We start from the raw sequence: 25,451 nt of genomic DNA on the forward strand, positions 1-25,451 counted from the left end.
TTTCTTCATCAGGCAGAAGTTAGATGAGAGCTGTGCCCTGATTTTTTGTTTGAATATGTTTTATTATTATTATTGCATTTCGTATATGAGGTTACATGAGAACAACAAAGAAAACACAATCGTGTTAATTGGTACACTTTTTGTTTTTTCCTATATCCGTCTCTTGTACCCAACAAGAGGAAGGAAAACGACAAATATATCAAGCATAGCTGTGCAAGGATATCCATAAACAACAACAGTCTGCTGTAATAATCACCACTCCCACATGCAACTGTAAGGCGAACAAGTGGGTTAAGGCACATTTTTCTTTAAACAGGCAATAAAGGCGCAATTTAGAGCCCTTATAATCGATCAGGTGCACCTCCAGCAATCTAGATCTGGTGTACTCCGACCAAGAGGCACCATCTCAGGCAGAGGGTGTGTTATGGCAAATGAGGTCCAGGCATTCTGAGTGTCTCAGTGTGTCAGGTCATGTCCATCGTGCTGCAATGTCCCCGTCCCCAATGGTGTGTCTCCCGTTCATTGCCCAAGTAAAGTACTCTCGCTCCTGGGTACTGCAGTGTGTCAGCCCATCGCAATCCGCGGAAACGGTCACTGGGCGGGGCCCAGTAGGATCTATGGTTGAGTCAATATTCAATACTTTTTATACAACCTGGTAACCATGGAACCGAAACCCGTAAGAACAGGAACTGAATTTCGTACAAAATCAAAACAAACGGGGGATAACACGGGCAAGCACGGGTGTGCATGATTCTCCATTAAAAATGTAAGTCATCTAGTGTACCGGTCCATCGTCGCGGCGGGAGAGGGGGGGGGGGGACACCTCTGGAGTCACATCGCTCAGGGCTACGCAGGTATGTCCGTGTGAGCGTCTGTCAGCAAGATTTACCTCCCCATGAGAGTACAAGTGCGGGCATATCACGAGGGGCGGTCTCCTGCCTTGGTGTTATTACTGGAGTGGTAAGTAAAGGGACGTGTGCCTAAGTGATACCTCTCTGTAAACACGCCCGGTGGAAAGCGGCCAAGACATCATCCCAAGCCTGGGCTATGGAGTACTTACAGATACCCGCTGTCTCCTCCCTATGTAAAGCCACGCTCTCCGCTCTCGCCGAGTTGTCAAAGGAGTAGCGCCAGTGTATAGCTTGTGGGGGCTCACCGTTCTTCCAGCGCTTGGTGATGAGTCTTTTTGCTGTGATTAGTCCAAGGTCCCAAAATCTGTCCGGGACCTTCGTCAATTTTGTCCGCCTGTAAAGGCCCAACAAACAAGCCTCCCATGTGTGTGGCAATCCTCCTCCCGCACCTGCCACCAATGTGGTGGATATCGCTACCCAGTAGTCGTGCAGGGAAGGGCAGGCCCAGAGCATGTGCAAAAATCCCGCATCTGCCAACCCGCACCTGGGACATGCTGTTGTGGCTAGCCTATAATAGCGATTTATCTTATCTGGGGATAAGTACGTCCGATGTATTACATAGTATTGGATAATTTTAAAACAGGAGTTACGTGGGATATTTAGAGTTCCAGCAAGTATCTTTGCCCATTCTTTGTCGGTCCAGTCCCGACCTCTATCCTCGGTCCATTTATCTTGTAAACGCTGTGGGGAAAATTGTGTGTGAGTATGTAGGGCCTGTGCAAGCCAATGCACCAAGTGGGACCCGTTCCCCATCACGTGTAAATACTGTATCAGCAGATGGGTCGGCAATTCTATCGCAAGATCACCCCAAACACGTGCTAACGCACGCATGAGTGCTGCATGTGTGAGGAATTGCCCCGCTGGCAGCCCCGTGTCAGCGGCCAGCGCCTCGAACGGTATTAACACAACCTCCTCGTATAGGTCGCCCAGTGTGTCTATTTCGGCCCGCATCCAACTGCTCAGCGCCGCTTCCGTGAGCGCACCATTTTCCCAGGGCTTCCCTAACAATGGCAGGTTCGGGGCATACGGTTTGGTGCGGTTTGTGAGTTTCAGGCTCCGCATGTAGCATTTCCGCGCCACCGCCAGGTGTATCTGTACGGGGCAGCGGGATTTCATCAGTGGATGAAACAACACATGTATCTGAGCAGCATTCATAACCATCGTGTCCGTGGCAGTGTCAGACGGGTTTTTCCCACTCAACCAATAGGCTACCCACTGCAGTTGCGCAACTAGGCAGTACCGATGCGTACAGTGTCCGTAGCGCAACTCTGGGTCGTCCCGTGCTCCAGATCAGCCTCCTGATCAGAGTCTCCAGTTCACGAAATATGCGGGTAGGGACATAAACTGGCAGGTTGGCATAGAAATATAGTAATCTGGGCAACACTACCATTTTCGGCTCGGGACGTTTAGCGGGAGGGAGTTCCAAAACGTTACTTGTGCTGTAAGCGAAATATTTGCCCGCATCAGGTTGCCTTCCAACACGTCAGCGGGGTCCCGATTGATAAATATATCCAGGTATCGAAACGTGGTAGGGTACCACGCGAGCCGCTCTCCCAGGACTGTGATATTACATTCCGGCGTATCAACTCTGCGTGCTTGTATTGTCAATGCTCCGTCCATCATTTCCTTTGGTTTTTCTTTGTTCGCCATAAGTTGGCAGGGTATGCTCAGACGTGAGTCCCTTGCTCACTTTGCCACTGGATTCAAGCAAGCCAGGCTGAAGAAGGCTGAAATGCCAGAAACCGGTCCTCGGTAGCTTGTTTCCGGTCCAGGGAAGGCATGGCTTGGCAGTTCGGGCTGGACTGTTCCCATGAGGCACAGGGTCAGACTGATTTGCATATGGCCATGTCTGAACTGGGGTGGCAGAGTGGGCTAAAGAACGGTGATGGATTAAACCCAGATCAGTTGACTGGGGGTGAGTGCTTGTATTGTCAACGCTTCGTCCATCATTTCCTTTGGTTTTTCTTTGTTCGCCATAAGTTGGCAGTGTATGCTCAGACGTGAGTCCCTTGCTCACTTTGCCACTGGATTAAAGCAAGCCAGGCTGAAGAAGGCTGAAATGCCAGAAACCGGTCCTCGGTAGCTTGTTTCCGGTCCAGGGAAGGCATGGCTTGGCAGTTCGGGCTGGACTGTTCCCATGAGGCACAGGGTCAGACTGATTTGCATATGGCCATGTCTGAACTGGGGTGGCAGAGTGGGATAAAGAACGGTGATGGATTAAACCCAGATCAGTTAACTGGGGGTGAGTGCTTGTATTGTCAACGCTCCGTCCATCATTTCCTTTGGCTTTTCTTATCTCGCCTGATCAGCCACGATAGTAGCTTGCCGGGCCTGTCCCCAAAACTATGTGTGCGCACTGAGTGTGCAGCATAGTTCAAGTGCTTCAATCTATCAAGTGTTAATGCGTGTCGCTCCCTAGTCGCCAGCAGCAAGGCCCCGTCATCTCACTCGACCGTCTCTCGCTCCCCATCCAACAGTTCCGATTCAATTTGTGTGAGTTCTCTTTCAATTTGTTTCCGCATTCCCACCTGTGTGCCCAAACAGTGGCCTCTGATGACTACTTTGAATGCGTCCCATTCTAATTGTGGAGAGGAGGCGGTGTGATTATTTTCCTCAAAGTATTGCAGGAGGCGGGACTAAAGTGCTCCCCTAAACGGGACATCTAGTAGTAGGTCTGGCTGGAGCCGCCAAGTGGGCACCGGTGGGTGTGGACGTTCCCAAGCAAAGTCTAATGTGTGGGGGTTATGATCAGAGTGTGTGCGGCTCAAATAGCAGGAGTCCGTGACTTGGGGGAGCAGGTCACTCGTCAACATGTATCTGTCTAATCTGACATGTAATGTGTGGGCCCCGGAATAGTATGAATACATCCTTGTGTGAGGGTTGCGCTCTCTCCAAGCATCATGGATATCCCACTGCCCTGCCCAGTCTGTGAGTGCCCTCATGGCCCCATTCACGGAGCGCTGGCCAAGGGGGGAACGATCGATCTAGGGCAATATCCAGAACACAGTTGTAGTCACCCCCTAGCAAGAATGGTATACCATGCTATGGCGCAAGCACTGCTGACATTTGTGTGAAGAAGTGAGCTTGGTCAGTATTAGGGGCATAGAGGGAGGCCAGAACAATGGGCTGTCCGTCTAGATTACCTTGTAGAACTACATACCTGCCCTCTGTGTCTACTGTACAGTGGGAGAGCGCAAAGGGAACCCCAGGGCGCACCCAGATCAGCGCCCCCGCGCATAAGCTGAATATCCGGTGGCATACAGCTGTCCCCTCCATCTGGCAGAGTGGGCTAAAGAACGGTGATGGATTAAACCCAGATCTTTTGGCTGGGTGTGAGTGTTTGATTGATTCAGATGCTCCGTCCATCACCACCCCCTTTTGTACCGCTTTTGGCCGCCATAGGTGTGGCAGGGTATACTCAGACGTGAGTCCCTTGCTCACTTTGCCACTGGATTCAAGCAAGCCGGGCTGAAGACGGCTGGAATGCCAGAAACCGGTCCTCGGAAGCTTGTTTCCGGTCCAGGGAAGACATGGCTTGGCAGTTCGGGCTGGACTGTTCCCATGAGGCACAGGGTCAGACTGATTTGCATATAGCCATGTCTGAACCGGGGTAGCAGAGTGGGCTAAAGAACGGTGATGGATTAAACCCAGATCTTTTTACTGGGTGTGAGTGTTTGATTGATTCAGATGCTCCGTCCATCACCACCCCCTTTTGTACCGCTTTTGGCCGCCATAAGTGTGGCAGGGTATACTCAGACGTGAGTCCCTTGCTCACTTTGCCACTGGATTCAAGCAAGCCGGGCTAAAGACGGCTGGAATGCCAGAAACCGGTCCTCGGAAGCTTGTTTCCGGTCCAGGGAAGACATGGCTTGGCAGTTCGGGCTGGACTGTTCCCATGAGGCACAGGGTCAGACTGATTTGCATATAGCCATGTCTGAACTGGGGTGGCAGAGTGGGCTAAAGAACGGTGATGGATTAAACCCAGATCTTTTGACTGGGTGTGAGTGTTTGATTGATTCAGATGCTCCGTCCATCACCACCCCCTTTTGTACCGTCCCCTCCATCTGCGGCGGAGTATTAGCGTCTCCGGGCCAGTCAGATGAGTCTCCTGTAAGAGTGCTATTTGGATGTGGTGTCTATTGAGGTAAGAAAAGATATGGTAATGGCGGGATGGTGTGTGCATTCCCCGCACGTTCCATGTACAGAATGTAATCGTAGCTATAATATTTACGTAATATCAGCATTCCCCCCGGCCGCCCGCCCCCACCGGCCCACACCACTGCACGACCACCCAGACATTCATCTACAATACCAACATAGCGCCATACAACCCGGGACTCGTGAGGAGAATGTGAGGGAAGAACAAAGGAGCAGTCAATTCTGAAAACAAAGAGAACAATAATACAATACCAAAAGGTCGACAGCAGAACATGTTATCGTCCAAACGCTCTAGGGAGCTTAAGAAACCGTGACTTCGAGGGGAGGTCGCTGAGCACTCGGCTCTGTCGCTATAAGCACATCATGTGATCAGGTGGAGGGTGCCTCCCCCCACAGGCTTCGCATGGCCCTTGGTCGGGTCCCAGCAGGTGTCATTATGTCTATGGATCACAAGTCAGGTAGATCCTGATGCCCCGACGGGGGCGAGGTGATCCCATCAGGGCCTCAGTGATGTACAGCGCAGGCGAAGAAGTTCTCCTTACGGGGTACAGAGTCTCGGAGTCAATCAAAAGGTGCCAGATTGTCTAGGCAGGCTTCAGTGAATAAAGTCGGCAGTTTGCGGGGTGACATCTGGTAGGTCCGCCGACACCTGCGAGTCCGGCAGTCCATACATACGCTCATCATCGCTCGGGATGTCGCAGGGGCTAGCCTCCAAGTTTGAGTCCGCTTCCAGCGAGCCACTGATTACCGCCAGCATTCGCAGGGCCTCTTGTTGTTCGCTGTGCATGAGCTCGGCCGGGGGTCCGATGTCTGCCTCTGTCCTCGCCCGCCCCGACGGCGATGGCCGTCGTCTGCGACGACGTCAAGGTCCTCGGTTGCGCCGCATGTTCGATGTTGATGGCATTGAGCGGGGCTCCGTGTCGGTGCCCGAGTCCAGGCAGGCCTCTACTGCATCCGGAGTATCGAAAAAGTGGGTCTTATCCTGGGCTACCACACGCAGCCGGGCCGGAAAGAGTAGAGAGTATTTCAGTGCTAGGCAGCGAAGACGCTGTTTCACTGCCAAGAAGGAGTGTCTCTGGCGCTGTACCTGAATGGTGTAATCAGGGAATAACATAATCTTAGCGTTCTCAACTCGGACTTCTGATAATTTCCTAGTCTCTCGCAGTATGGCATTGTGGTCTCGATAGTTCAGGACGCGGATAAGCATGGGTCTTGGGTTGGAGCCTTCAGGAGGGGGCCTCGCCGGCACCCTGTGGCCCGCTCCACCACAAAGTGTTGAGAAAGGGAGCCCTCAGGAAGAAGGTCAGTGAGCCATCTCTCCACGTGTACCTCTGGGTCCCTACCTTCTCATCGTTCCGGCAGACCTACGATGCAGACGTTATTCCTTCTCGCCCTCCCTTCTGCATCCTCCGCGCGGTCCTCCAGGAATTCCACATGATTGAGGAGGTCCTGGACATGCTTGTCAGTCTGCGTTACCTTAGGTGTGACATCCGCCACAGTGGCCTCAAGGGCGGCCGTAGGCTCTGACAGTTTCTTGTGGTCAGCCCGCAGGTGTGTGAGGTCGATGGCCACGCTATCGATTTTCGTTTCTAGAGACGTGCGAGTGAGTTGCAGGGATTCCTCAAGCCGCTCCATCGCCGCCAGCATCGTGTCCAGTTTAGAGGTAGTCTGGTCTTGGTCCGCCGTTTTCGCCATTTTCCCCTTCACCTGTGTGACGCTAGCACCTGCTCTCGTTTTAGGTCCCCCAGACATGGGCAGCGTGGTGTCCTTCAATGTGTGGGCGTTTCCGGGAACCCCTTCAGGGTCCCAGAGAGGGCTCCGGTTCCTGCGATGGCAGAGGTGTCCGGGTCAGGGGCGAGCGAGGGATGGGCACAGGATATCTCTCTCTCGCGCGCGTCCAGTGCCACGGGGTGACTGGTGTCCCTCTAGAAGGAAAAGTCCGATGTGGGGGTCATGATAGTCCCCAGGCCTCTGCCGGTCAGTCCTCCTGCTCCACTGGCCGTTCAGGCGGTCCCGGGCGCACCATAGATTGGAGGGGGACAGCTGCGCGCTTCCTCAGCACCCCTGGCGGTGCCCTCCGAGCTTTCCCAGTGGACAATGGCCTCAGCAGCAGGGCGGACAAACACAGAGTCACAGCAAAGCAGGTACCGCAACTCACGGCTCACCCTGGGCACAATTCAGAGGACCGACTCCGGGCTAGCAGGCAGGCCGTCAGCGAATTGCGCGTTGTCCGCACGTCAATAAGGGGGGGGGGGGGGGGGGCCTCCAATTTACTAGCAGCGATGTATGTAGCCAAGGCCAGGGGGGTCATTCTCCATATGTGTGCGTCTCAGGCGCCCACCTCATTGCGTAATATTGCCCCGCAATTGCGCCTGTCTCACTACACAAGGGCGCCTCGGTACAGCCAACAGCAGGAGGGACCTTCCGTGAGGCTTCCGGTCTCGGGCCCGCACAGGTTCCTACGGTGGCTAGAGGAGTCGGTCCTGAGGATGATCGCCTCTGCCACAGGTCTACTAGACAGCAAACGCCACGACCTCCTCCAGGGACAGCTGGCCACGCCGGGCCGCTCCGCTGGGCATCGGCTTCAGATGGGGCAGTAGTCACATTGTCCGGCGTGGTCGCTGGGACCCACGCTGCAAGCCAGGCACAGTCAGGCTCTGAGATAGCGGCGCGGTCCCCAGTATCGCGCCAACCTGCGCGCCGAGCAGGAAGACCAGCAAAGATGGCCACCCCGGCCTGTCACCTCTGGAGCGACCAGCCACTCCCCACCAACGCAAAAGCCACCAGGGGGCCCAGACTATGTCCCAGCGTGCCTCCGCCAGTATAGGGGGGAGGGCAGGTCCAATGTCACGGTCTTCTGGGTCCGCTACGCGTCAGGCATCAGCCAGGCCTCTCATTCAGGGCTCAGCCCCGGTCTCGCGTCAGCACACACGCCGACCCGGGGAGCTCGCAGGAGAGGCACACTCTTTCCAACCCCGTGGAAGCAGCCAGGAGCCACCGCTCTGCACCAGACTTAGCAGAAGCACGGGGGACAGCTTCACACAGCTCCGCTGGTAACGGGGGCCATGTGTGGATATCTGTCACGGGGAATTTGCCTGTGGAAGGGGAGCTCAGCACGGAGCTCTACCCGGGCACGTGCCGCCATTGCGTGCTTAGCCACACCCCAGAGAGCTGTGCCCTGATAGCCACTTTTAATTAAATTTGTCCTTTAAATTTGTCTCAGAAAATAGAATGGAATTGTTTAAGATCGAAAATATAAGGACATGATGCATATATATTTTCTTTATAAGTGTTAGATGAATCAAGGAGGGTTAATGAACACTACTCTATACTAATTCTCCTCATTGTACATAGACCAAGAAGCCATGTTGCGGACACGTGGAAGGTCCTTTTTTTGTAATGTTGAAAAGACTGAGAGGTGTGTAATGCTTTGAGCGGCAGACGATGTACCAGTGGCTGTTGTGAATGTAATGCCATCTGGTTAGCAAGAATGAAAGTTTAGGTGGGCAAGGGATTTGTTACTTGTAGGGACTGTATATTACAGCTCCTGGTTTCCATACCCTGCAGCCTCCCTTTCTCAATCTTGATTTCTGCAGAGCGGGCCTCCATATCCTGAGCACGGTCAAGGTGAGGTGAAGTCTAGTCCCCGGTCAAGCTGGGTGAGCATATTTAAGTTCAATTATTTAAATATATTTTTTGCAAAGGAATACATGAAGCGACTAGAGAAATGTATTCCATGTTAATCTGATTTATTCTAGTTGCTATCTGCATACCCTGACGCGGAGGATCTGGTTTACACTGGTTGTATATTTTTTTAACTTTATGCTTGTTATTACATTGTCGAATAGCAGAGTATATTTTTTGTTTATTGATAATTTTCACTATTTTGATCACGTATATAAGCAGTAGCAATCTCTTAGAGCAGAAGCCCTAAAGAAAGCCTAGGGACTTGCAGCCTGCCTGGCTGAAACATGTCGGCTCTTTTTTTTGGCAGTTATTGTTTCAAACTGCATTTTGCACTGTTCTGTTTTTAGTTAGGGGGTGTGTCGGTGTTTAATAAAGTTTTTTTTGTGATAGGGCACACCACCCTATTTTATTCACCACTTTACGCACTTTTTGTGTTTTGCACTGCTTCCATCTTTTTATATGTCAGTTTCCCGCTGGACTGTTTATAGTGAATGTCGGTGGTATTCGGCTGAGTACCTGTTGGGACGGTGTACTCTATTGATCAAGAGATACACTGACCTTTTGAGCCGTTTGACCAAATGATAATACTGATCATCTGGAATAGTTGATGGTTATTCGGACATCAGGAAAAGTTGTTCCCCACCGCATATCACATTTAATATTCTCTCTTTTGTCGCTTCTTGAGTACCTTGGCTTCATGACTTTTTCTGGCAGTTCACAGATAACACTCTACTTTTGAGAGAGTGTAATGAGCTAGCCTTCACTTGTTGGCCTTTAGACCCCCGGTTAAGATAAACCTGTTGCCAAGCCCAAACTTTCATTTTAATGCATATGTCACCCCAAGGGTAGGCCCTAGACAGGGCAGGATGCAGTTTACTTAACCCCTTGCGTGCTACGGATGGCCTCCTGGCCGTCACACGTCCCGGTCGGCATGCAGAGGATGGCCGTGGGCCGTACAAATCCCGCAGACTCTTTATTTTACCTGCATAGCGTGAAAATTCGGACAGTGGGCAAGGGGTTAAAAAAGTTTTACATGTTCTGGTAGTGGAAAACTCTTATATTTTGTTGTCACTGCTACAAAGCCGTCCTTTCCCAAAGGATAAGATTGGAGCTACCGTATTACATTTAATAAGCTGTAATTGTCAATTGGGACCAGGTGAACAGGTTATGTTTGGTGTCAAAAGAATTGTAATTAAAAGCGCTCTTTAATGGTAAAGTTGGATTTTTAATCACAGTTCTGAAAAGAAAAATGCTACTTACCAGTATGCATCTGTTCTTGGCATGTAGAGCTGCAGAGTCGTACACTTAGCATTAGATTGTCACCTGGTGTTGGGCTCAGATGACTGCATGTTGTTGTCGTCTTGGAAGAAGTCTTTTGTGGTCACGAGATGGGTGACTCCTCCCTTGGACGATAGTGAGCATGGGCATCGGCTCCATCCTTAGATTGTTTTTCGCCATGATGGGAAATGATGGAGTTAGTAGAAATAAAGAAGGGATGTCCATGTGTATATCTAATTAAGATGAAACTGGAACAGATACAGGTCCTGGAGAGGCGGGAGGGCGTGTACAACTCTGCAGCTCTCCATGCCAAGAACAGATGCATACTGGTAAGTAGCATTTTCCGTTCGAGGCATATGAGCTGCAGATTGTACACTTAGCATAGATTGTGCTGCAATGTCTCCCCTAGCGGTGGTCGCCTGTATCTGCTGCAGTATTTTGAAAGAGAGTTTTTAGAACAGCTTGGCCTACTGCAGCTTGCTGCTTGGCTTGCACATCAACACAGTAGTGTTTAGTGAAGGTGTGTGTTGTAGACCATGATGCTGCCTTGCAGATGTCTTCTAGGGGAATGTTTGCTAAGAAATCCATAGAGGCTCCTAGTTTGCATGTGAAGTGCACTCTAGGAGGAACTGTTAATGCACGTTTTGCTTTTTGATAGCATATTTGTATACATTTTACAATCCACCTAACAATTCCAGCTTTGGAGATGGGGTTGCCCTTATGTGGTGGAGAGAAAGCTACAAAGAATTGCTTTGTTTTGCGAAAGGATTTGGTCCTATCTATATAATAGAGAAGAGCTCTTTTAACATCTAGTGTGTGTAGAGCTCTTTCTGCTACAGAGTTTGGGTTTTGGAAAAACACTGGTAACTTTACAGATTGGTTTAAATGAAATGGAGTAATGCTTTTGGAAGGAATTTAGGATTTGTTCTACGAACCACTTTATTACGGTGTAATTGTAAAAATGGTTCTTGTATAGTGAAAGCTTGAATCTAACTAACTCTCCTGAGAGAGGTACTAGCTACTAGAAAAGCTGTTTTCCATGTGAGGAATTGCAGTTCACATTTGTGTAGAGGTTCAAAAGGTGGTCCCATAAGCCTTGTGAGAACAATGTTTAGGTTCCACACTGGAGAGGGTGGTAACCTAGGAGGAATGATTCTTTTCAATCCTTCCATAAATGCTTTAATAGCAGGCACTGTAAATAAAGACTATTTTGTAAATATGCTGCAATTGCTGCCAGATGTTGGGGTATAGATGAATATGCCAAGTTACATATTTGTAAATGTAGAAGGTAGCAAATGATATTTTGGATGGAAGCATCTAGGGGATCAACTTGGTTATTGTTGCAGTAAATGGCAAATCCTTTCCATTTAGCAGCATAGCAAGCTCTAGTAGTAGGTCTTCTGGCTTCTTTAATGATAAGCATACAGTCTGGTGTTAGGTTAAGATAACCAAACTCTAAGACCTCAAAAGCCAGATCGCCAGATTCAGTTGGCTTGGGTCTGGATGGCTGATGTCCTGCTGGTTCTGCATTAACAGGGATGGTGTCAGACGTCGTTTTTGGTGTGGAACTAGGGATAGTTCTAGCAGTGTTGTATACCACGGTTGGCGTGCCCATGCGGGAGCTACTAAAATCAGTTTGAGTGGCTGTTGTCGTAGCTTGTGCACTATTAGTGGTATTAGTGGTAGTAGCGGAAAAGCATACGCAAATCTGCCTGACCAGTTCATCCATATCGCATTGCCCTTGGACAGCGGGTGTGGAAACCTGGCGGCGAAGGTTGGGCATTTTGCGTTTTCGTGTGTGGCGAACAGATCTATGTCTGGATGGCCCCACTTGTGAAAGAATGGTGGAAGAACTTGCGGATGTAGTTCCCCATTCGTGAATTTGTTGTGTCTGTCGACTTAACAGATCTGCTATCTGATTGTGAACTCCTGGAAGGTGTTCTGCTAACAGATATATGTTTTGTGGAATGGCCCATCTCCAAATGTTCTGTGCAAGCTGGGACAGCTATAGAGAGTGTGTCCGCCCCTGTTTTTGTATGTAGTACATGGCTGTCATGTTGTCCGTCCGGATTAAAACAGCTTTGTTTTGTACTTGTACTTGGAATGCTTTGAGCACCAAGAATATTGCTAGCAGCTCTAGGTGGTTCATATGGAACGATCTTTGTTGAATGGTCCATTGCCCTTGAGTTGTAGGATATAGGAGATGGGCTCCCCATTCTGTGAGAGATGCGTCTGCTGTAAGTATTATTTGTGGAACAGGTTTGAGGAACGGCCGCGCTTTTGTCAAGTTTTTGGTGTTCCACAACTGCAGAGAGCGATGTGTGCGGCTGTCTACCAACACCAGGTCTGTTAGTTGTCCTTGAGCCTGATTCCACTGTTGAGCTAGACATTCCTGTAACGGACGCATTTGCAGTCTTGCATATGGTACAATAAAAATGCAAGATGCCATCATTCCTATTAGTCTCATGAACACTCTGGCTGGGAGAGAGTGTTGATGTTGAAACTTTGTGACTAAGGCTTGAATGCTCTGTATCCTTGCTGGACTGGGATACGCTAGAGCTGTAGACGTGTTTATTGTAGCCCCTAAATATTGATGTACATGAGTCGTGCAATGTTTGAATTGTCTGATGTGTGTGTTGGACGCACTGTTTGAACGACTTGGCTTTTATGAGCCAATCATCTAGATATGGGAAGACATGTATCTGTTGTCTTCTGAGATGTGCTGCTACTACTGCTAGGCACTTTGTGAACACTCTTGGTGCAGTTGTTACCCCTAATGGAAGGACTTTGAATTGATAATGCTGTCCTTCCAGTACAAACCTCAGATACTTCCTGTGAGAAGGACGTATGGGAATGTGTAAGTAGGCGTCCTTTAGATCTAATGTTGTAAGGAAGTCGCTTTGTTGCAGCAATGGGAGCACTTGTTGTAAAGTGATTATATGAAAATGATCTGAGTGTATATATTGATTGAGGGGTCTGAGGTCGAGAATTGGTCTCAGTGTCCCATCCTTTTTGGGTATTAGAAAATACAGCGAATAAACCCCTGTTCCTTGATGTTGTGAAGGAACTATTTCTATTGAGTTCTTTTGAAGAAGTGATAGGATTTCTTGCTTGAGCAGTATAAGATGTTCTGCAGACATTGGACGCTGCCTGGGTGGTATGTGTGTAGGGGTAGCTGTAAATTCGAGGCAGTAGCCATACTGGATGATTTGTCTTACCCACTTTTCTGTTGTGATGGAATTCCAGACAGGTAGGAACTGTGTTAGTCTGTCCCCCACAGGAGTGGAGTGCTGTTGGGGGAGCAGAGGGAAGTCACTGTTTTGTGGTGGAAGAGGTTTGATTATTGTTGTGACCTCGACCTCTTCCTTTATTGTTGTTGCCTCTATAGCCTCCTCTAAAATATCCTTTACTGGAGGATGTCTGTGTATTGGATTTGAAGGTTTGGAGCCTCCTCTATAGAAGGAGCGACGAAAAGAGCTTCTAGCTTGTGTGGATTGCAAAGCTTCCATAGATTTGGCTGTATCGGTATCTTTCTTCATTTTCTCAAGTGCTGCGTCTACCTCTGGTCCAAACAATTGATGTTGGTTGAATGGCTGATTTAAGATGGTAGTTTGCACTTCCTGCTTAAATCCTGAAATGCGTACCCACGCATGACGTCTAAGTAGGACACTAGTGTTTACAGCTCTAGATGCAGTGTCTGCTACATCAAGTGCGCACTTGATTGAGGCATTTGAAATTATTTTGCCTTCTTGTATAAGGTTGTTTGCCTGCGCCTTATATTGGTCAGGTAGATGTTGTAGTAATGTCTCTAACTGATCATAGTGAGCCCTATCATATCTTGCAAGGAGGGCTTGTGTATTAGCAATAAGCCATGTATTGGTAGCTTGTGCAGCTATCCTTTTGCCTGAAGCATCTATTACCTTAGATACTTTATCAGGCGGTGGTGCATCACCTGATGTCTGTGAGTTGGCTCTTTTTCTAGCATGTGACACGACTAGAGAATCTAAGGGTAGCTGTCCTTTAATGTAGGCAGGATCCTTAGGAGCAGGCCTGTACTTTTTCTCAATTCTAGGGTTTAGAATCCTAGCACGTACAGGATCTTTAAATACTTCTGGAGCATGTTGATGACTCCTTTAATCATAGGAAGAATTTGAACAGACCTTTGTGATTGTTCAAACGTATCTAATAAAAAGTCTTCCTCTGCCTCATCTGAATGAATGGTAACCCCATGATAGATGGCAGCCCTATTCAGTAAGTGCTCAAAACCAATGTTGTCTTCTGGGGGAGAAGGTTTTGATGGATATGAATGTGGGTCAGGAATATGTGGCACATCTTGAGGGTTTGGGTACTCCCAATCTGGATCATCAACAGGGTAGGGTAAAGGCTCATCTGGGTCTACCTCTCTCCCTATGCTATACTCATCATAATTTGGAGGTGTATGTGGTGAAGAATGAGGAGGAGAGTTTTCAGGAGAATTTTGAGGTGAAATGTTAAGAGGAACAGGAGAAGGGGGGAGAATGAAGTATAGGAGAAGAAGGGTGCATCGGAGATGTGGCAGAGTCCTTCTTCTTGACAGGCACTGCAGGTGCAGGTGCTGTGTCTGATTTCCTCTTCCTGTGTGGTGTAGTGGATACATGACCTGTCTTTGGGTCAATGTAGATCTTCTTTTGTAGGGGATCAGGCTGGAAAAGGTCTTCTCCTTGCGGAACCTTTGCCGGCGCCGATTTTTTCGGTTCCGGGAGTGTCAAGTAAGCTTTATTTCGATAATTGTCATAAAAGCATGTTCCACATATAAAAGTACATGTATAAACTTCTAGTAGTAAAACCATTTTAAAAACAAAATGCCAATTTCATAATAAATAATAAAAAAAGAAACGTAAAAAACCTTAAGAACTGTACAAATGAGCAAAATATTGTTCTTACAAGAGGCATCCAGCTTACAATGTTAAGTACTGTATTATTCCTTCAGAAGTCGGGCTCTGATCGTCCATGCCCAACCTAGGTATTTTGCCACCGCAATATACACAGACATATTAGGACTGGTACGGATAAGTCTAACTGCAGTAATTCCTTCCCTTGTTCCCAATGACCTACACATCGGCTTTAGCTTTAGATATCCACAGTTGGTAATTTATGCTTTTTGGTGATATTTTCACTGAAATGATTTACTAAAAAAAGTTCTATTTTTCTAGCATGTGGTGGAATGCTTTTTGTGTGGCGTTTTATTGCACAAACACTTTAGACATTGCCTCTAAGTTAAGCCTGACTGCTCTTGACCAAGCTACCAGAGGGTTGAGCACATATTAATTTGGGGTTGGCTTGTACCTCACAGTGAAAAGGATTGTGGTTGCTGATTGACCAGGGCTCACCTCCCAGTCAACCAAACCCCAATTTATTACACGCATATGCAACAAAAGCTTTATGTAGAAAACTAGGGCCCTGAATATAGATTAGGAAGGAGGGGCAGGGTTGTGATCGATCCAATCAGAATTCTGAGATTTACTGTAAGCATCACGCTTTCCCATGCTAAATTTTGGCTGGTCAAACCTGCTGAAATTTACCATGGGAAAACATGCAGTAAATTCTGATATATTCGAAACTCAGAGACAAACATGATTTCTGAAATGTACTCCTAATTTTCCAGAGACAAACTTTAAAATTGAGATATGTACATGAACCAGTACCTACTGAACACTGCAGTATGAGTATTTACCAGATACAGTAAACACACCATCTTTTCTCTGTCCACCGATAATCAAGGCCAGGATACCGAAACACAGCAGTGTAAGATTTATGTAAAGCTAAGTGTGATTAAAAATGGTCTTGAGAATGGATAATCAACAGATAAGGCAAGTTTGCTCTGAGCTTGGGCTAACTGTGTCCCCAGACAAACTTTACTCCAACTCAACTGACACTTAAACACATATCAAAAGTCAAAGAGGTGCTGGTCTCAACAATGAGATACTGTAAACACCTCCTAAAGCATAAATGAGATTCCACTTACGAAGAGAGAAGATCCTCTGTTGGTTAAGTCTTTAACCTACCGATCAGAAGTAATTAATTACAAATCTGCAATGTAAAAATTGTTAATCTTTCTCGATCTTACTTGATCTCTGCTGGTCTTTCATTACTTTGCCTCTCTGTAATAGTAATGATTCATCTCCACTTTTATTTTCATCACTGCCTTATCCTCAAACCTCCTCTGTTAAATGTAAATCTCTATTAAACTTTGCACAAAGTGACCCATCCTATTTTTCCAATTTTTGCTATTTAGGAATTTAATTTGAAACTGTGTCAGTCTAATATTAAAACTGGCATGAGTTGTAAAACAAAAAAAACACAATTTGCTCTCTTCTGCTGCCTTAAAAGCACAGTCAGTCCTAACAAGCAGGCATTGTTATTGCAGCAGTGTGTGGCTTTTCATCATTAGTGGTTGTGGTTTTGGACAGCACCGATTCCTGACCTGTAGGTGTCACTGTAAGAAAAGTGTCCCATTCTCTTATACCAGGGGCTGTGCCACTTAAGGAACAGTTCCAATCTCAGTCAGCAGGTGTCACTGTAAGAACTGTACTTTGGGCTCTATAGGTTGTGTTGTTGAAAGTTAAACAGCATTATTGGCTATTAAATGAAACAATAAGAGGAGTAAGTGTCTCCTTTACACGGGTATTACTTACCAGTGTTTTGGGGATTCCAATGCTTTCCGCTGTGTCGAATGCCAAAGTCAAATTCTTTTTCTAAAAAGCGGGATAAAGAAAAAACCTTTAGAAAAGAGGTGCATCAGCAAAACTCTGAGTGATTCTCAGTATTGCAGTCCAAGAATAACAAAGACTATTATGTTGCTGGTATTTACTGGAATTAGTGAGTAAATGTCTTCAACTGCCTTCCCTAATGATGCTTTGGGAATTACCTGGCAGAATGTAACACAAGAATCCACTCATTTTGCACAGGAGATGAAAGAAAGAAAACCGTGAATTTTGACTCGTTCAACCTCACGAGAAACTTGTCTAGCTCACCTGTGAATCTATAACGATGCAAACTGCACAACAATGCAACATTGGGCATGAATTGTGGATTCACATGCAATGCATAGATTTGCAAGTAGGTATTCTTAAGTAGGAGATGGGTTAGACGAGCGGTTTTTAATCTTTTGACTTCTGTGGACTCCCACTTAATCACTACTGAAGTCTGGGAACCACAAATTAATCATCAAGGGGATCTGGGGACCTCTAATGAGTCATTACTGAAAGATTTCAACTGCAAAACACTACACAAAAATACAGAAACAAGCATTTATTAATAAATACACAAATGATTAAATATTTTGTTTAATTCACAAATATAAAAAAATCAATCAAAATGTAAATCTTATTGGGAAGGTTGAAGCTTTTCTAAATTCAGTTGAGGCCACTCATCATCCATAATATATTTTGTTTGGTGCATCTGCACTACTCCCCCAAATGAGTCCGAGGATATTAACTTAATTCTTTGCGTCCAATTTTACATTGTGCTTCTTTAAATATGTACACTTTATTAATCGGTCAATATTATATAATTTTGCAAACAGTTGCGAACCCCCTTTGTAGGCTTCGCGGACGCCCAGCGGTTCCTGGACCGCAGTTTAAGAACCACTGGGTTAGAAGATTTAATTGCATAATACATTGTTTAGATACTATGTTTACAGATGTAGATCTTTTCCTCCTTCTCTAACATTACAGTGATGTTTTGCAAATGTTTGGGCAGAATAACTAGTAGATGACCAGAAAATGTCTGGCGAGGGAATTCTGCCCCGGGAAGTGGTTTCTCCTTGTTCTTGAATAGAGTGCGCTCCAGTAATCTTCACCTATTCATTTCTAATATTGCATTTATACAGTCTTTTATTTGGTCTAAGAAACTTATTACCATCCATCGAATGTCTAATGTAGGGGATTTCTTTTCAGAACCGGTTTGTGGCTCTTACAGGAACAATGGAAGTTTTATAGGCTCACTGATATGCAAATGAGTATTAGCCTGGTAGGTATATGCAGTGATCTACATTGATCTTCTGTTGCTATTATTATGTTTTATTCAGTCTTCTGAGTGACACAGCACGGTAACAACACATCAATCTATGTTAAACTATTATCATTGCATTTTAATATTGGCACAGTGGGGCATCTCATTGGTCTAGTCCAGCCAGGTGGGGTTGCCACGTACGAGTCACAGTTCTGGATGGTTGCACCTGGATATGTCACGTCGGGCAGATGGTGGCAGCTGTCGAATGTGAGGGAACAGGCCTTTACCCCTACCTTTGGGAGAGGTGCCTATCAACTCTGTGCTGTCATTCCCGGGATCCTTCACTTCGCAATAAGTGCATCTGTGGTGTAGTCATGCTTACGTGTAGTATGCAAGGAAATTATGTGCGATACGAACAGTGTCCTTATGCTGCATAGCACCTAAGATGGTGTTTCCCTGCAACAGCGTAAGGCTCATCCAGCGTCTCAATCCCTCAAGTGTCCCCTGATGCACTCAACGTCAAGCCATTATCGTAATAGAGCCATTGCCTGATTTCTCAGCTGCAATCTAGAGAGATTGAAACAATGTACTGGCTGAAACCAGTTTAAATGCCTGGAAATACCCAGAGCAACTGCTCAACCCACTTGGGGAGTCTGCCATATAAATGTGTAGCCCTTCATCCTTGTGTTGTGCTGGTATCTGCACAGCGATGACGAGAGCCTGCTAAGAGTATCTTGCTTCTCTCCAATACACAGAATTCTTGCCATTTCCGCTTTCCTGTAGCACTGAAGTGCCTGGGACGAAGCGCCATGCACTGGTTGGATGGGAAATATGGTTTGTATAAGTAATACACCCTGGCACTGCCCCTGGCTTGACAAGTATGCTCAATAGAACTGGGGCCGCATTATGGTAAATGCACATTTTCATGTGTTGGAAAGTAGTGTGTGAAATGCATAACTAGATGGGGGAGGTGATAATTTACCACCATCCCCACCTGGTTAAGCCCAGTGATATTAACCAGTGATTACATTCACGGTTTCCATGAAATGTGCTCCCATTAGCCGATTTCATGGACAATGCAGAGAAGACTTTCAGGGATAAGCATATTTTTTAGGCCACATACATTAAACAGTTTTTTACTACACCTTATACAAAGTGTGTGTGATGTTAACTGAAAATCAGGTTTTTAGAAAAAAACTACTTATATACACTACGTTGGGACAAATGCACAATAGGTTTAATTGCTCTTGGTTAATTGAAGAATACTTTAAAATAAATCCTTACTGGGAACATTATGAGTTTTAAAAAGTACACATCTAGTTCAACTTAGTCATATCTGGCGGTCCTTTAAGCCCATTATTGGTGCAAGGTAGAAAACAAATTCAGACACTGGATGTTCCTGGCCCCAATGCTATCTGTCCAATTTAGTAATTAAATGTAGCTGTTTTCTACGCTCTTGTTTACAATTGTGTTCTCAGCTTGCATAGTAAGCAATGCAATTTTTAAGTTGAAGTCATAGCTCACATACCAAGGAGCGAAACGAGTGAGGAGAAGTAAGATGCAGATAATGTTCAGCTGATATACGAAATGTAATTGACAAGTTGTCTTATTAACTAAAGGTCTTCAACACCTGAGAACTAAAGCTGTTTTTACCTAAATCTAACTAGACTCTTATTATGCTCCCAGAGTAGGAACCCAGATTAGACTCTAGGAAACCAATATTCGATTTCAAGAAGATCCTTATTATAGCTGGCGCAATGTTGGAATTCAAGAACTTCCAAGAAGCCAAATAATAAGGGAAGCTTCACCACCTATGGTTGCAACTTCCAAAAACCACAAATATAGGGATATACTCTTTGGGTTATTCAGGAGAAGCCTCAGGAGGCAGTAGAGTTAAACCTGCCATCAAGGATCCTTAGCAAGTTAATGAGATTCCCAATTCTTTAAATAAAACATTGACGTCAGTACAATTATCTTAAACTGGTAAATTAAGAGGACTAAAATAAATTAAACTTCTCTTGCTCTCGAACTTTCTATCTTCTGTTTGAACATTATTCCTGCTAACCATTACGTTATTTTAGGTATTGACTAATACAGACCTAGCCCCGAATGGCAGCAGCTTTACAAATAGAATAGGGCCCTCATATCTATCCAGGATGGACAGTGTGCCCAGGCATGAATGAAAGTTTACAAAAGCACGGCGCCAGTGGGTAAGAGGTGGAGTTGGAAGGGATCAGTGTGGGAAGGACGGAAAAATACAGGGAATACGGATCTTGGCATAGATCACATATATACAACTTGTGAAAAAAAACATTTTCAGAAGCACAGTAATTTGCAAATGATGCATACAGTTATAGGCTTATCATGGAAGAAGCAGTTGTAGAGTGCCATATGGGAACTGGGTACAGATCACAAAGATGGAAAAGTGAAAAGGGAGCGAACCAGCCAGCTATATAAGGAACTGCAATGAACTGCAGGCACTGCTCACAATCAGATTTCAAAATAGGAGAAAAGTAATAATTGTCATAGGTTATAATACTCTCACCTTACAAAGACCAAGGCAACATGAGATGCCATTTGGTAAGAGAACATCAATAGCTCCTACTCAAAGTATACTAAGATCCAGCACCCTTTGTAGCAGCATATTTTCACAACAACAGTCATTAGGAATTAAGGAAATAGATGGCCAACATGCTGGAATACATACTTTGGATAAAGGGACAGATTCTAAGAGTGCTTGTAGGAACACATACTTTGGCAACAAATGTTTGATCTCAAAAAGAATCTGTAGGAAATAACAGGAGTGAAGAAAAGGTAGGCTGTGATGTAGCAGCAAGTGAAAATACACGAGTGGCACTATTAAAGTCTTCTAATGCCAGACAAGCAGAAATGAGAGGAACATTCACAAAACATGATATTCGGGGAGGGGTACAAGAGAAAATAATGAGACTTTTAGAGGCTAGATGATCCAGACACCGGCAGGACCAGGGTGACCTGTACGAAAGTTCTTTAGATCCTCTCAGACTGTAAAGAAGTAGTTAAGTGCCAACCATTGAACTAACTGGGTGCAGACATTTGCATAATGCCCTGAAGGAGCCAAACTATTAGAGGAGACTCGCTCATTAGTACTAGGAATTTTAACATTAAGATACCCTAAACTCATAGGTTCAGATACTGGCTGTAAATATTCATTGTAATGAGTGTATTCACAAAGATCCTAGAGTCATGGTGCTATAGCAGAATCATTCCAATATTTGAGAATACACACCAACAACATGTTTCAGACCCAGTTTTATGTGTGTTTGCCTGGGAGCTGTTGACTGGCCCAACAAAGGTGCAATCATTTGGCCCATCACCTACTGTATGAAGAGGCACTCATGCCAATAAAAAAAACTAAAAGATCAATGTACGCCGGTCACAATCATTGTATGTGAAAGCTAACCACTGGTTAAAAGAATTATGGAGAGTTTTCTAATGAAGTCCGCGATTACCATTTCCTTAAACTAGGTAAAAAATATAAAGTCTGCACTGCCACACACAAAATCAATGGTGAAGTTTTAACTATATGAATTATAACTATATTAGTTTACAGGCTTACAGCTGTGGTGCTGGTAGGAGGTGGATGGGGTCTCCCAATTCACTCTGGTTTTGACCCTGAGGTCAGTTGACAATACTGAGGACAGATGTAAGGCAAAGTAATTGTTCCTGAGGTTACAAGAAGTAAATATGGTTTGGCAAGAGTAATGCTGCAAAATATGTTGATGCTGGATACGTTTTTTAACTGCAGCTATGTCACACCACCACCAGAGTCTTCATGCAGGGAACTTAAGACATCTCTGGGGAATGTGGCCACATAAGCTAAAGAGGATTAAAACAGAAATAGAGTCGGCCGTTAGACGTGCTAGTTTGAGACAGTGCCGTGGACACATATACAAAAGCTCTTTACACGCACATGAAAAACAAGGTCTGGAACGCCACCGCAAGGGGAAGTCAGGCCTGGGTCAGGAATACCTTAAAATTCACTGTGGACCAAAAAACCTGTCAAGAGGTATCTAAATCCTAGGCGGGGCAAAAGGACATGGATAGTCTGCCGATAAAATGTCCACTTGGCAAAAAATATGCCCCTTTTAAAGCATCTTGATGCCCAGTTCTGTAGACATTTCCAAGGTTGGTATAGCTATCTCCAGCTTTTGGCATAGATCCCGTGGAAAAAAAACTTTCTCTGTATAGCAGGAGTGTACTTTTTCCAAGCTCTATGAAACATGATCGGCTCAAAATAAACCACTGGCCTGAAGGGAAGCCTTTTATCTAGAGTCCCTTCTCTAGCTCTCTTTTTATGCCAGAGATGAATCATCATTTTTTAATAATTTACTAGAGCACATACATAAAAATTAGCATTATGCCAATATATATGTAGTTTACATCATGGACTATATCACAGACAAAAGTACACCATGTAAGACTACGTAGGTAGACTGTCCAGACCTCTCCGCAAGAATTTACTTCTCTATGCTCTGTCAATTAATAACAAATACAGATTACATTTTTGAAACTTGACTATTTTATGACAGCATGTGTTTGCTAAACATTTCAGTGCACTGAATTGAGGTCAACTAACAATATGTGTGTGGTAAAATGCCAAGCATTTCAATCACATGATTGTGTGGGGTGTGGGGTGTGTGTGTGTTTTATTTTCTTCACACCAGGCCCCCCTTACCTCAGGGGGCTTCAAGTAAGGCCTGAGGTGCGTTGGTTGTGATGTGTGCTTTTCAGGTGCTGGAACAGAGCAGGACCTGCAAGCCAGGACTGAGGTATTTTGTCAGTACTGTGTGTGGCCTCCAGTATAACAGTAACTATCAGTACTGCATGCATAACAGAACTGATGTGCATCTATGAGAGCTTTGTGTGGGCACAGTGACAGAACAGCATGCAAAGGTGGTGTGACTTAATTATGTGCAATTAGATTCACTCAACAGTAGACAGCACAGCCACACTCAGAGGTGGTGGATGCATGGAATAGCCTCTGTGAAGAAGACCCTCCTACGGAGAGACAGTTACTAGCGGAAGAGCAGCTCCTATTCCAGACCCCTAGGGCTCCTCACCTTCTCAAGCGGGAACAACCTTTGGTAGGTGATCTTTTCAGGGACGTAGGTATGGAGAAGGGCGCATAAGGCCATTCCATCTGCCCAACTTGAGCTAAAATTTGTGATCCTTACGTTCTGGAAAAAAAGAGAAGAGAGATCAAGATGAGGACACAATGTATTGAATAGGCAAACTTGAGAAGAAGGATTAAATCAGTGCAGTAAGATCAAATGTAGTTTCAAATCTAGTGGCATTGGGAAAATTGAGTTTTTGGTATTTTGGAGGGGCACACAAGTGGCAATGTCACATGCAACTAAATCCTCTGTTTACATATCGCTATTATTGCGACATACATGACAGATCCTAATGCAGGAGGGATCAGGTGACTTGCATGGACTATACGAGGGCTAGGCAACCCTAAATAGAAACGCCAAATACTGGCCTACCTGAATAGACACTGCATTGAAGTTGTGTTCTTACAAGAGACCCACTTGAGTCTGGCAGATTCAAGAGGTTTCGCGAGAGCATGAGGAGAGAATAAGTTCTGTGCATCCTATAGTACATACGCTAGAGGCTTATCCATACTCATAAAAAATTCATTACAAATCCAACTGACATTTCAACATGGGGATGCTGCAGGGCGATATTTATATATAGAAGGGAAACTGAAGGGTACTCAAGTCACGCTATCAATTCACAAGCACTCAACACTGATGATCCCGGGTTCTTCGAGGATATTATGGCCATGTGCCATCAGCACGCGGCGAGCAGTGCCATCTGGAGAGGAGATTTTAACCTAACAATAACAATCCGAATTGCAGCAACCACCCAAAAGCTGCTATGATACTGAGACAGACGATTGACATGGAGGGATTGGCTATCTGGAGAGAAAGAGTATACTTTTATCACTCTGTAGTACACAACACCTACTCCCTTATCGACTTTTGGTTACCCAGTAATGAGGTGCTCCCATGGGTCCGCATCACCACATACCTGCCTCGCAATCGCTGACCACTCCCCAATAATTCTCAGAACTTACAGTACCTGATGATGGGCCCACATATCGCCCCTGGCATTTACCGCAAGGGACGCTTAGAGACACAGCCTTTTTTGAAGACATTAAGAGCGTGATGGAAGAGTACTTTGAGACTAATATAAATTCAATGTTAACTTTTGCCATGGTTTGGGAAGCATTTATAGCATATATATGGGGTTTCACTATAAGCAAATATATTGGAGTCCTAAAGTCGATCCGTACGAAGTTGACAAATTAGACTAGTCTCTGACACTTAGAAGCAACATATGCATTAACCCACAATCCACACTAGCTGAAATACACAAGGCCATACAGGAGGCCATGGACCTTAAGGACAGGAAAATCAAATATATAATCAAAGACAGTAAAGCTTGCACATACGGAGAGGGGGAGCGCCAGAGAAAAACCCTGTTGTAACTGCTGCAAAAAGTGTGCGCGCAGGACATAATACATTCCCTTGAGCTCAGCACTGTGGACACAATAACAGATAGGACTGATGAAGTCCAAACATTTGAAGAATACTACGTCACTATACATTGGCCAGACAACAAACTCTACTGCTGACATACAGCATTACCTAGGCAGCATAGTGTTGGCTTGGGTGGAGGGGAAATAGTGCAATCTACAGCTTGGTGAACGAGAAGTCCCCGGGTACCGACAGTCTCACAGCTGAGTTCTGTAAATCATATAAGCTATTGCTGGCACCTCACCTTGCCACACTCTACGAAAAAGTGTTGGAGGAAGAAGAACGCCCTCCACTACCAGAAATGTTGTCTTTACAGCCATATTGAAAACCGGTAAGGATGGGAAGCTCTGCCAATCTTAAACCTAGATACTAAAATACTGACATGCATTCTGTCCAATAGAATGGCTTCTTTGGTGCCCAGCTTGGTACTACCGGAATAATCAGGTTTTATCCCGGGAAGGGATACCCTAAAAACCCTGTGCACTTTCTTTGCACTGAGAAGGCGTAGAACTCTCTCAAATGACCTTTCTTGTTTGCTATTCTACGGTGGCTGGGCATCCCCCATAAACTATTTAACCAAATGTACACTAAACCTTAAGCGTTAATTTGAATTAACAATTGCCTCTCAGACCAATTCTCCACTAGTAGGGGGACAAGACAAGGATGCCCCTCTCACACCTCTTATTGCTTTATTTATGGAACCACTGACTACAATCCAAACATCTATGTCGAGCACTCACATTTCAGAACGAGTGAATATTATTGTCTTTATACGCAGATGACATACTACTGTTTGTAAAGGACCTAGAAACAAACCTTGCACCCCTCAAAGTAAAAATAA

The 25,451-nt window shown here is 45.5% G+C and overlaps 1 protein-coding gene across 2 annotated transcripts in view; it reads right to left on the bottom strand.

The window, feature by feature from the left end:
* Positions 1–25,451, bottom strand: part of LOC147703160 (uncharacterized) — a 243,297-nt gene that overhangs the window by 24,884 nt on the left and 192,962 nt on the right. For both annotated transcript variants that reach the window (XM_086931701.1, XM_086931702.1), the window contains exons 12-13: positions 23,129–23,245; positions 16,709–16,768 (exon numbers count right to left, since the gene is read on the bottom strand). In XM_086931701.1, the coding sequence (XP_086787827.1) occupies positions 16,709–16,768; positions 23,129–23,245 (177 nt within the window). The remainder of the gene's footprint in view (positions 1–16,708; positions 16,769–23,128; positions 23,246–25,451) is intronic.

Source organism: Lissotriton vulgaris, chromosome 7 (genome assembly GCF_964263255.1).
Source record: "Lissotriton vulgaris chromosome 7, aLisVul1.2, whole genome shotgun sequence".
Lineage (NCBI taxonomy): Eukaryota > Metazoa > Chordata > Amphibia > Caudata > Salamandridae > Lissotriton > Lissotriton vulgaris.